The 12,932-nt window shown below is 44.4% G+C and overlaps 1 protein-coding gene across 1 annotated transcript in view; it reads right to left on the bottom strand.

Annotated features, from left to right (window-relative positions):
- OPCML (opioid binding protein/cell adhesion molecule like) overlaps positions 1-12,932 on the bottom strand; it is a 576,078-nt gene that overhangs the window by 144,705 nt on the left and 418,441 nt on the right. The window contains exon 3 of the mRNA XM_084803637.1: positions 12,725-12,850. Within this exon, the coding sequence (XP_084659763.1) occupies positions 12,725-12,850 (126 nt within the window). The remainder of the gene's footprint in view (positions 1-12,724; positions 12,851-12,932) is intronic.

Here is a 12,932-nt window from a genome sequence, read left to right as displayed (position 1 = left end):
TTAAAGCACGCACAGACACAGAGCCAGTGACAAAAACGTAGCTGACATGACATTTCGCCATATTAGGTGCCTCTTGTTAGTCGCTTTGCCTTGTTGCTGTTGTGTCTTGGCTTAGGATACCAGTGGTAGGTCATCCCCCTCTGCTAGCTGGTTAGGTGAAGCAATCAGCAAAAAAGCAGCTGATAGTGCATCACTGTAGCATCAACAAAAGGCCCGAAGTGAGGCAGGGAATAGTAAGCCTTCTGCAGCGCTTCTGTATGGAAGAGGTGCTCTGGAATGAAGATGGCAGGGACCGTTCATGCACTACTAAAAACTTGAGAGTCGGTGGTGTGGTCCATGGGGCAGCATATTGGACTTGAGCCATGGAGACGTGGCTTCACACCACTACAGATTTCACTAGCTAGCCTGTCCTTCAGCCTCACTGAACTCACATTTCATGCACTTTACAGGGTAGCATACTGGGTGTGTGTGGCTGTGTCCCTGCCTCGAGGGGTTTGCAATTCAATTTCAAAGAGTGGAGGAGAAAATGAAGGGAGAGAAAGGGCGGGGAGAAGTTAAAGCAAGAAGGGATGAATGTAAGGATGTGAAAAATCCTTTATTCCTTTGGCCTTGCATGTTTTAGACGCTTACAAAATGGAGATTAGGGGTGTACGAAACCCCCTTACCTGAACTCCATAGGGATCCATGGGGGGGGGAGGTGATCTGCCCGCCCCCGGAATCCTCGCTGGCTGGCTCCACTCCGTGGTAAGTCCACGGAGCCGCCAGCCGGCTCCGAAGTGCCAGAGATATGGCCGCCATTGCTGTATCACTGGGCTGGATTGACTGCGTCCCTGCTTTCACGTGATAGGCTATGCAGATATTTGCGTAGCCTATCACGTTAATCAAAAGCACGGACGCAAATGGCATTATACTTCGTTAATTCACAGGTTAATCTGATGTCTCACATTAGCAAACCCACCCACTCCTCCAAGTATGTTATATGCATGAAGAGAAGCCACCCAGCTAAAGGAAAAGAGGGGGTGCATTGCGTAACCATTCCCTTTAAGATGGCCATGTTCATGCAAGGATGGTGCGGGCATCCGATTGAGTCTGGGAAGCCAGCGGACACACTCCTGCCCGCACCCCCGAGCCCCGCTTGCCAAGCCCCTGACCCTGCTCGCCCCCTGCCTGCACTCGGCAAATGACCTGCACTTACCCCAGCAGCCTTGTCAAGCTTCACGGTCACCATTTTTTCAGGAAAAAAGGCAATCGCAAAAATGCGCAAATTTGCACACATGCAAAAATGCACGTTTTTGCAAATGTGCATATTTGTGTATGCGTGAAAATGCACATTTTCCCAAAAATGCATATTTTTCACACACACACTAATGTATGCCTTTGCAAAAATGCACATTTCACATATGAGAGTATGCAAATTTGCAGAAACGTGCATTTTCATGCATAGAAAAACGTGCATTTTTGCGATTGCCATTTTATTTTATTTTTTAAAATGGTGACCACAGAGCTCAACAAGGCCATTGGGATGACTGCGGGCTGCTCGCTGAGTGTGGGGGGGGGGTCAAGCAAGTTCCAGGGACCAGCGAGCAGGGGCTGGGTGGGCATCCGGAGAACTTGGTTGGTGGTGAGTTTGCACAGGAGGAGGGTGGAACAAGGAATCCAATGACCTCAGTGGCAGGGCCAGCAGTGTGGCTCTTCTGCCTGATAATCTCATGAAGGGGGCTATTATGGAGCATAATTGCAAGGCACAGAGACCTGGTGTAACAGTGCCTGGCTTCTGCCTGAAAGGTCTGGGCTGCTATTGCACAGGTCACTGGGATGTTGCTCATCAGTTTCCCAAGCAAAGCATTGATTGGTCTCAACAGACAATGTTATTTCACATTGTTCACCATTTGTGCAACAACTTCAATTGTAAAACGTGTTGCACAAGGTAGGAATGGATGGACTTACTTCCATCTACGATCACTGGGTGCTCGCTGAACCCTTGCTGCTGCCTGCCCCCGCTTGCAGCGCTCACCACTGGACGGCCTGATGAGCATCCAGTAACTGCCGTGCGGCAGCCTTAGCAATCCGTCATTTTGCATAAAAAATGGTGGCTCGTTATCCTGAGTAAAAGGCCTTTTGTGGAAATGGTGGCCATAAAGCTGTCTTTTACACAAGATTAGAGGCATAAATGGTCCATAGACCCCAGTCCAGCAGGCTGAGAGGGGTGGGGTCTGTCAGACTCTACCCCCAAATCAGATACCTGCAACATCCCTAGCACAAGGCACCATCCTCCCTCCCTCCTCCCTTTCTTTCTTTCTTTCTTTCTTTCTTTCTTTCTTTCTCATCCACAATAACTGCTTCAGGCACCAATTGCTCCCTTTCAGAAACACTTATCCATAGCTGTAAGTAATTTTTCTTCCTTTCTTCACTTTAAAAAAATGAAAGGCACAGATATTCATTACTAGGTGAATATGAACAATCTAGATTACTAAAGTTCAGTGTATGAACGAAGGGTCAGGAACTGGGATGAATGCAAGAACTCAGTTTGTAAAGTTTGCATTAGTGGCTTGTTCATCCCGGGATTGAATTTGTGTGGCTTACTTGTCTCCTTAAATGAAATGCATCATTAATCAACACCAGAGATCCAAAATAATGGATGAGTGGTCCATTGGAGGAAGCTGTTCTCCAAACAGGAACAAACGATCGGATCCATGCTTTCAAGCACACAGTCCAGGATTGAAGAGCTTTCTCAATGCATCTGCTACCTTTAGAAGCTGCTTCAAAAACAAATTGCTTCATTCCCCCACACCTCCCCTTTAGAATGAAGGGAGGGGGGATTAGTTCATAGTCTTTCCAGAACATCTTAATTCAGGGAGTGACACAACCAAGAATAAATTGGAGAAGGTGTGATGCAGCTGCGCAAACCAAAATATCTCTTGGTGAAGGCTGATGAATATGATCTGGAAGAAAAGACGAGAGCTTTCTCTCCAATCAGGATGAACTTGAGATATGCTTCCTACATTAAGCACAGCCAGTGCTTAATTGAAGCATCAGGAACTCGCACCCCCTGAGCCAAATCCTGCCACTTGAGTGCAGCTGCCTGGCTTTCCACCTGCCCATCATAAGAACACAGGGATCTGCCTTCTACCAGGTCAAACTATTTGCCCATCTAGATCAGTATTGTCTACTCTGGCAGGCAGCAACTGTCCACCAATTAGAAGGTAGTCCTTCTCACAACGTTCTAATTGATCCTTGTTTAACCAGACTTTATGCATGAAAATCGGGTGCTCTACCACTGACCTATCCCTTCTCAGAGGCAAAAGAAGGTGAACAGAGGGATTATATTTGTGGCAGTGGGTCTTGGTGAAAGGCATTGGGGGGGGTGGGGCATGGGACATTGTCAGCCCTTCAGCCACACTCCATCATCACTGTAGTCCCACTCCCACAAATGAACAGCTGATTAGAGGTTTAATTCCAAAACAGGGATTTTTTCTCTAGGAAGCTAGGCCAGATTGCTAGTATCTAGGAGCCAGTGTGGTACAGTTAGGGATGTATGAAAAAATATTTTAAGTTCATTTTTTATCAGGATTTTATCCAGTTCACACCTTCTGGACCCAACATGGACTCAGACACAATCTGCAGTCAAAGTCCATACATTTCCAAGCTTGCAATGTGATTCATGGATGGGGAAAAATGCATTTGACAGCATGTCGACATTTCCAAAATGGGTACATTTCAAAATGAGCTCATTTCAAAATGAGCACATTTCAAAATACACACAAATATGCTTGAATAAATGGTGGAAGAATGTGGACAATTCAAGAATGCATACTTTTCAAAAATGTGCACAATTGATGCATACATTTGAAAAAAAAATGCATGGAATTACTCATGGATTTTCATGCAAAAAAGAAAAGGAAACAAACAGAACCCCAAAGGTCGCAATTTGATATGGAATGAGTTGGAACAAGCATTGAGATGGAATTCAGAGAACTTTGGTGAGCTCCAGTTTTGATGATTCACACATGCCTAGGTATAGTGGATGTGGATCAGATATTGAATGTGGACTGAAAACTGGATTGAAATCACTGCTTAGCCATTGAGCATATTATCTCGCATCCTATCCCACCTCACAGGGCTTTTTCAAGGGTAATCCCATGAGTGTGAGCCTGAGTCTCTGTGGAGCAAGAGAGGAGGGAATAATAAATGAAATATATATTACAAAATGCTTCCAAGTCTCTCCCATAACACCCACACACACACGCACGCATACAAACCCATTGCTTAATCCTAGATGTGGAAAGACAGGGCAGGGCTACAGTACAGGAAACCTATCACCCTAGCGAGAATCTTGATGCCTCAGTTCCTTGGCAGCTGCTCACTCTACAGTTTTGAATTAGTCCCTTTCCTCCATGAAGTCTTGTTTCTTCATCTGCTAAGTGTAGACAATAATATTTTCCCACCTCCCTGGAGAGGCTACAAACCTGAATTTGCTAATGTTTGTCAAGATGACTCGGGTTTATTAAGATTCAACAAAGTATCCTTTTTGAGTGTTTGTGCAATTTCCAGTCTCAGCAGGGAGCCAAAGTGGAAATGCAAAAAAAGAAAAAAGAAAAAAAGAAAAAAGGAGGCAGGCAGGGAGGGAGAAAAGGATAGGAAAAGAAAGGAGGAGGAAGAAGAACAGGAATTCTGAGTTTAAATTTCTTGTGTTTTATCTGTAGTCTCCCACAAATCACAGGAAAAGCTATAGTTATTAAGTATGCATGGCTGAGTGGGAATTTGAACCCAGATCTCTCTGCTCCAAGTCCAACACTCTAACCACTACACCACACTGCCTGTAAATATTCCTACAACATAGTGCACTTAATTCGCCCGCTGGGCCTCTCTCAACAATAGTTTGGGAATCACTTACTAAAGGAAAAGGAAAGGTTCCTCTTGTGCAAGCACCGAGTCATTACTGACCCCTAGAGGGACGCTGTTTTTCCTCGGAGTTTTCCTGGCAGACTGTATAGTGGGGTGGTTTGCCTTCCTCAGTCCTAACTACCTTTCCCCCAGCAAGCTGGGTAGTCATTTTACCAACCTTGGAAGGATGGAGCGCTGAGTCGACCTGAGTTGGCTACCTGAAAACCAGCTTCCGCTGGGATCAAACTCAGGTTGTGGGTAGGGATGTATGAAAGTGACTTACCTCTTCGCGGATGTGATTCGTGGGGGGGGGGGAGGCACTCCGTCCCTCCCCCTGGAATCCTCGACGGGGGCGGGGGAGGCGATCTGGTCCTCCCCTCCGGAATCCTGCCCGGCTGGCTCCTCTCTGCAGTGGCTCCGCAGAGCAGCCGGCCAGGGCCATCCGCAGCCGGAGTTCCGGCTGCAGACAGGCTGCTGCGGATGCAAATGGCAGCCTCCGTAGCAGCCGCCATTTGCGTCTAGCCAAGCTGCTGTGATAGGCTATGTAAATATTTACGTAGCCTATCACGTCAAGCCAAAAACAAAACAAAACACACCAGCGTACGCAAATGGCGGTGGCTACAGCGGCTGCCATTTGCGTTCCCTATATTTCGCCATTCTAGCCTACGTAAATATTTATGTAGGCTATTACATAATAGCCTACATAAATAGGCTATTTATGTTACCCTTGAAGGTGGTTCGGAAACTGCAGCTGGTACAGAATGCGGCGGCTCGCCTGATTAAAGGCAGCCGGCGGCGAGATCACATCACTCCAGTGCTGAAGGAGTTGCACTGGTTACCAGTTGTTTTCCGGGCCAAATTCAAGGTGTTGGTTTTGACCTTTAAAACCCTATATGGTTCCGGCCCAGCATATCTTAAGGAGCGCCTCCAGCAGCACCAGACAGGCCACTTAACAAGATCAGCCTCGGATGGCCTTCTCTCTGTCCCATCAGCCAGGACAGCTAGACTGGTGGGGACGAGGGAGAGGGCCTTTTCTGTGGTGGCCCCCACTCTGTGGAACTCCCTCCCTAGGGAACTCTGTCATGCCCCCTCTTTAATGAACTTCTGTCGTGCATTAAAAACGTGGTTGTTCAGGCAGGCATTTGGGGTGGGTTAGGGTATTTTAGAAAATATTTTTATTGTAGAATTTTATTGTTTTAAACTGTTTTATTGTATGTTGTACATCGCCCAGAGTGGCTGGGTGGCCAGCCAGATGGGCGATTAATAAATTTAATAATAAATAAATAAATAAATAAATAAATTACGGTGAAAAAAGGGGGAAACAAATAGCGCCCGCTATGCTATTTGCGTTCCCCTTTTTTTTTTGTCGTAATAGCCTACGTAAATATTTACGTAGGCTAGAACGGTGAAAAATAGGGAACGCAAATGGCGGCCGCTGTAGCTGCCGCCATTTGTGTACACTGGTTTTTTTTTGGGGGGGGGGGGTTAGCCGTGATAGGCTACGTAAATACTTACGTAGCCTATCACAGCTGCAAGGATGCCAATGGCGGCCCAGCAGACCGGCTGCGGATGGTCAGGAGACCAGCCACCGGTGGCAGACCCACTGCCGCCACCGCCAAATCCGCCTCATCTGCCCCAGGTAAGTTCTGTCCTGGGGAGATTTCACAGGGGGGCGGGGGGGCAGGAGGCTGTTCCGCCACGGATTCTGGGGGGACAGATTCTAAAGAATCCGGCCTCACTGGAATCTGTGGCGGAATTCTCTGCCATCCCTAGTCGTGGGGGAATTTCAGTTGCATTACTGCCACCTACCACTCTGTGCCACACGAGGCTCCTACTTAAGTTTAGGACAAAACCGGTAAAAGCTGCTATAAAGAAAAGGGGGGGGAATCATGGGGGGGAAACAAACAACAAAAACACCTTTATCTGTGTGAGAGATTAGCTGAGTTAAGGAACTGGCTAAAAAAGAAAGAAAGAACAGGACTTTCCCCATGGATTATTTATTTATTATTTATTTTTCGGGCATGACTGTAAAGTCAACCACAGCAATTTCTTCTGCTTTTTCTATGAGAACAAAATATCCATATAAAGTCATATAAAATGGTGCCTTAAAGCATTTACCAGAAGCCAAGATGCCTTTGAAAAGATCTTCAGGCTTATATAAATATGTATTTAGGATCAACTAAATACATATGAGGGATTTTCTAGTGTCTGAAAGATGTCTTGCTTCACTTCAGTGGCTGCAGAGAAGAGGAAAAAGGCTGTTGTTACACATATTTTTGTTATCTTATGTGTTGACTCGTATGCTTATAAGACTTGAGCAATAAGGCACATATGTTTTAAGAAGAACTGTGTGGTTTTAAGTGGAACAGTTTTAAGTGGAACTGTGTGGACAAGATTTATTCCTTGGGCAACCAGATGTTCAGCAGCAATATATCTATATCCATATCATCTGTATCTATAGGGAAAAACAAAAACAAAAAACAGATGTTTTAAGATGTAAGGAACAGCATTTTAATTTATTTGTATTCATTTTTGTGGCTGCTGTGTTTTGCTGGTGATTTTTGCACATTGGATAAATGAACTGTGATTTAATATGTTTATTAGCTGTTTATTCTAGTATAATTCATTGGTAGTAGCTGAACATTGTATTGATAGTTGGCATTGTTCTATGATTGTTAGTTTTGCTATTTTATTCATTTTTGAAATAAGCCTGGGTGGTGTGGAGCATTGTCATGTTTAATACCTGTTGTGAACCCTTTTGAGTGCAGTAATTGCACAACAACAACAACAAAACGGTATATAAATAACCCTGAATTGACTTGATAATCCAGACTGAAATGATACATCCTCCCTTCATTTTGTATGTGACATGTGCTTAATATTTAAATGTCCGTATCTGTATAGAACTGATATGCCTGGGCACATACATTCCATACCTAGGACGCAGGGATCCATGGGAAATCTGTTTCAATTCCTTTTTGACCAGAATTTACCCAATTTGCACCTCTGGAACCCTCATGTGAACTCAAATGCAATTTGTGGTTGAAGTCCATATATTTCTGAGTACGCAATATGATTGATGGACCAAAAATAATGGTTCGACAACACACATCCCTTTGAAAAGTGCACATGAAAAAATAAACATGTATTTTATTAAAATGTGCAAAAACAGACTTTAATCAATGGGATAAGAATGCATATATTTTAAAAATGTGCACAATTCATGCATACATTTGGGGGAATGCACATGAAAATATGCACATTTTCATATGAAAAGAAAAAAATTAAGAGCTCACAATCTGTATCTGATACAGATAAGAGAGTCAGAATGAGATACAAGGTGGAACTTGGAGAAACTCAATGAGTTCAAGCTTTAGTGATTCACACACTCCTACTGGTAAATCCTGCTAGGTCACAGTCACAAAGCAGAACATGACTGTCAGCATGCAAAAGTGGAATAGTATGTCCAGGAGGAGCTGGGAAGCCAACTATTTCAGGAGAGGTTCCGTCCCTCTCTCCCCCCACCCACTGTGGTTTGGTGAGACTGCTGAATTCAGGGTCATGTAGATATTTCTCCCTCTAAGGTCCATATTGGGCCAGAAGCTAAGGGTTCATTTTATTTTATGTTATTTTCATTTTCTTCTCCTTTTTTTGCATACATCAGAGTGGCCAAGAGTGGGAGGCATTAGGTAGGTCTGAAATTTATACAGAGAGTGTGGGTTAAGGAGGGAAGAGGAAGAAGAAAATTTGATAAGCACCTTCTGGCACATCCAAGAGATGGCAGGGGGGCATTGTCAGACTTGGGCTAGATCTACACTACTGCTTTATAGTGGTATTGTAGTGCACTGATAACTGTTGGAACACATTACACATCCAATATACCACTTTTGTGCTGTTATTTCTTGCTTTTTATTACATATTATCCAATATACCACAACAAATGTCATTATGTGTCCTACGATGTATAAATGTGCAAGAGGGATATAGCATTACCATGATGGGATCTTAATGATATGACACAAGGTATAGATCTTGGCCCTACCCTCCAAGGCTCCAAAGCTCAGGCAAGGGGACAGGAGCCCCACTTGAAGGCCATCCAACTCACCCACCCATTGCCACAAGGCTTAAGGGGTAATGAACCAGATGGAAATCCCTTTGTGCGGTTAAGTGCTGGCAAGGAAGTGCTAGGAGCAGGGTAGCAACTACTCCAGGCTAAGGGATATTGCCCTCAGATCTGAAGGACATGGGGGGGGGCGGTGGGGATCCCTTGATGCCTCAGATTTATAAGGATCCACACTGGAGCCAGCAACTTTAGTCCATTGCAGTTCCTTATCAGTTTGAACAATGAAAGTTGTTGCTTATTTGGAAACCAAGAGAATTGTGTCTTGTCTTGCCATTGCTGGGGTCAAGGCGCAAAGGGCTCAATGCTCCCAAATTTTGGTGCCTGAAGCTATTTTGAAAACATTCCAGGACTGCATCGTTCGAGGGGGCAGGCGGCTGCCACTGACCCAATTCGCAAAAGGCTAAGAGGCTCTAATCTTCAGTGTCTCTCCACACTAGTGCCTTGGGATGGAAAGAGCCAGAGAGACAAACATGATGCATTGTTGTTGCTCTAAAAGCGAGTTCCCCGCTTTGAGCATGTTTTCAAAGATAATCCATTTCTTTCTCTGGCTGCTGAAGAAATGAGGAGCTCCTTCGTGAAAGCGGTTTTTCAAGGTAGCTGTCGCTTTTGTTTACTTAAGCACTTTTTATGCAAAGACCCTGAAAAGCTTCTTTGCAAACATGACTGAACAATATTGCTTGGAAGCTGAGAAAGTGCTGGGAGCTGAAACAAAGAGTGGCTTTCAACACATGGACAATATGCTCATTTTAAGCCCTTCTGGCAAATGGTCAGAGTCATATTCATGCCCCTGGAAAACTTGTTGGTTTTCTTTTCTTCTCTTTTTCTTTGTTTCATTTGTCAGGGTTCACATTCTTGACAAACTGAGGTGTACTATCCCTTCAAGCAAGGACAGAGACCAACCAGATTATTTTTTTAATGGTATATTTAAGTTTTAGAGGGACTTGTCATTATTGTTCCTAAATTTATTATTTATATATTTGTTTGTTTGTTTATTAAATTTCTTACTCGCCTATCTGACCGGTCACCCAGCCACTCTGGGCGATGTACAATAATACAGTTTAAAAACAAAATTGCACAACAAAACATCATTTCCTAAAATTTCCCTAACCCACCCCAAATGCTTACCTGAACAACCAAGTTTTCAACGTGTGGTGGAAGCTCATTAAAGAGGGGGCACAGCGGAGTTCCCTAGGGAGGGAGTTCCACAGAGTGGAGACCACCACAGAGAAGGCCCTCTCCCTTGTCCTCACCAGCCTAGCTGTCCTGGCTGATGCGACAGAGAGAAGGCCATCTGAGGATGATCTTGTTGAGCAGCCTGTCTGGTGTTGCTGGAGGCACTCCTTGAGATAGGCTGGGCCGGAACTGTATAGGGTTTTAAAGATAAAACCAACACCTTGAATTTAACCTCAGAAAACAACTGGTAGGCAAGCAATGCAACTCCGTGATGTGATAATGCCAGCAGCTGCCTTTAAACATGTGGATAGTGTTATTCATTATAAAGTTGAGTTCCTAGGTGGCACTGATCTTAATTATATGTGGACGTAATCAAGAGCTCCCTCTTCTTGTTCTGTTCTTTTTGGAGAGAGAAAATAAAGTTCTTGTCTAGCTTCCTGATGGGTGTGTCCTCTAAGCCTTCGTTGACACTATATAATACTTGTGAAGCCAGGGCTGCTGAACAGCTGGGACATTACTGGTGTGACTAGTACAACTGTGTTCTGTAACTGTTAAGTAACCAGCTTTAGGGATGAGACCATTTTCTTTGCATAGTTACCTTACTGTTCAACTAGTTCACTCGACCCGTACCTTCCTGCACAGCAATTTAACTAGGAGAATTGCGAAAAAAAATAATTCTTGAATTATAAAACAATCCCCTGCAATAAAATAATCTTGATGTGATTGGGTGTTTGGTACATTGAGATCCTTTTTTGTGGCATTTTACAGATGTCCATATATGCTCCTATACTTTTGTAAAATACCACACAAACAAATCTTGATACAGCTAATATGTACAATTGAATCAAGACTGATTTTTTTTTTTTTTTTTACAGTGTGCATGGTACAATTGTGTGTGTGTGTGTGGGGGGCAGGTAACACAGATGTACTGAATGAACCAAGATCCAAAAAACTACATATCTACAGTGCTCCATACAAAACATGGAAACAAACAAATGGAACAATAGAACAATTTTGAATTGAGACCAGGTGATTCAAAGTGCTAAATTCCAAGGGGAATGCTGGAAGCATCCCCGACCACAGCACCAGGGTCTGAAAGAACCCAGATTTTGCCAAGTCTTCCTACGACCCATCAGTTCATACCCTGATCCCACACAAGATCTTCCAGGTTCTTCTAGAACCTACCGTCCTCCCATCAAGTTGTGCCCTGGCTGCTGCTCCAGCTCCACCTTACAACCCAGCCAACACTCCACTTCATCATGAGTCTCAAAGGCAAAACACTTCACAGAGGGATGCCATGTTGCTTCAGAGCATTACATGTAAGACCCCCTCACACAAAATGGTTTGCCATGCAAAGTCCACTTGAAACAGAAATCATGGGGTGGGCTCCCAAAGTCATTACTTATTTATTCAGTGGCTTGATCGGTGGTTTGCACTCCAACCTACATTTTGCTGCCATTTTGTTGCAAAACACTCCTGTTGACAGTTTGTGGTGGTATAGAAGAAAGAACAAGGGCAGTGGGGAGAGATCTGCCTGGGGAATAGTGGCCAATTCACATGGAAAACCATAGCCTATGAGTTGTTCATCATACAGGGATAATTCCCATGCTGACCAATCAAGACTAGTGATGCCACCAAATTGTGTAATTAGTGAACTTGTTGGTCAACACTCATCCATTTGTAATGGCTCCCCTTTGTAGTAAACCTGGATTGATGTATTATACATTTGCTATTAAGTTTGGAATTGATGTGAGCTTTGGAGCATACACTGTAAAGTAATGCACAGATCCACCTCCTAAATTTTCTGTTGTCCTACCACCTAGACCTCCTTCCCCCCCATGTACTTGAAGCAGTCCCCTTAGCTGCTTCTTTTGTCCTCATTGTCACCATCACCACTGTCACCACTCTGGCTCCATGAGGAGGAGGAGGAAGACTCTGTGGGTCCAACTTCATACTGGCAATTGGCGACGGCGAGTACACGTCACATGGCATCATCACGCAGGCAGGCCATGTGAAAGCAACCAATCACAAAGGGGGCACATAATGTGGTGATGCAGAACATCATGTCACACTGCACAATTCCAAACTTCAGTGACTCCAAGATGCACCTTGATCTTGTGCATGTGCAACAACTCATATACATGGGATGAGGTTTTGTATTAAAGGAGAACTCTCCTCTGAGCTCACCTGGACAAATTCATTACTTTCTGAGTAAATAATGAATTTACTCAGGGTAAGTTCACCCATAACTAACAAACAAACAAGGAGATGCTCATGTTTCAAACTGCCAATGGCTTTTTACAGACAACACTTCAACCCCCCCCTCCCTTCCCAATCATTCTGGAGAGCTCTCTAATTCAGAAAAATGCCACATCCCTCAGGGTGTTCATATAACGGCATAATGCAACACAGCGGGCTTTTCTTATCTCCCCCCACCACACACACACACACATATTATCCAACAGCATTCCCTTCCTCCAGATCCTGAATTCTGCTGTAGTTGATCATATATGGAGTCCTCATCTCCAGGGGGCAGCATCTTACCTTTGCGGGAGAGATGCTTCCATGTCACCATTGGTTCTGGTCTCCCAAAGGCCAAGCACAAGAGGGTTACACTGCTGCCTTCATTGACAGTGATGTCTGACGTGATGTTTATAATCTGCGGAGGAACTGAAACAAGAAAGGTGGGAGGAAATCAATTCATGCATGCTAGTGATGACCAGACTCCTCCCCTCCCAGTCTGTTCAATCTG

This window comes from Heloderma suspectum, chromosome 6 (genome assembly GCF_057233095.1).
Source record: "Heloderma suspectum isolate Gila_16-S chromosome 6, 16-S_ref, whole genome shotgun sequence".
Lineage (NCBI taxonomy): Eukaryota > Metazoa > Chordata > Lepidosauria > Squamata > Helodermatidae > Heloderma > Heloderma suspectum.
This window is presented reverse-complemented; position numbering and strand designations above follow the sequence as displayed.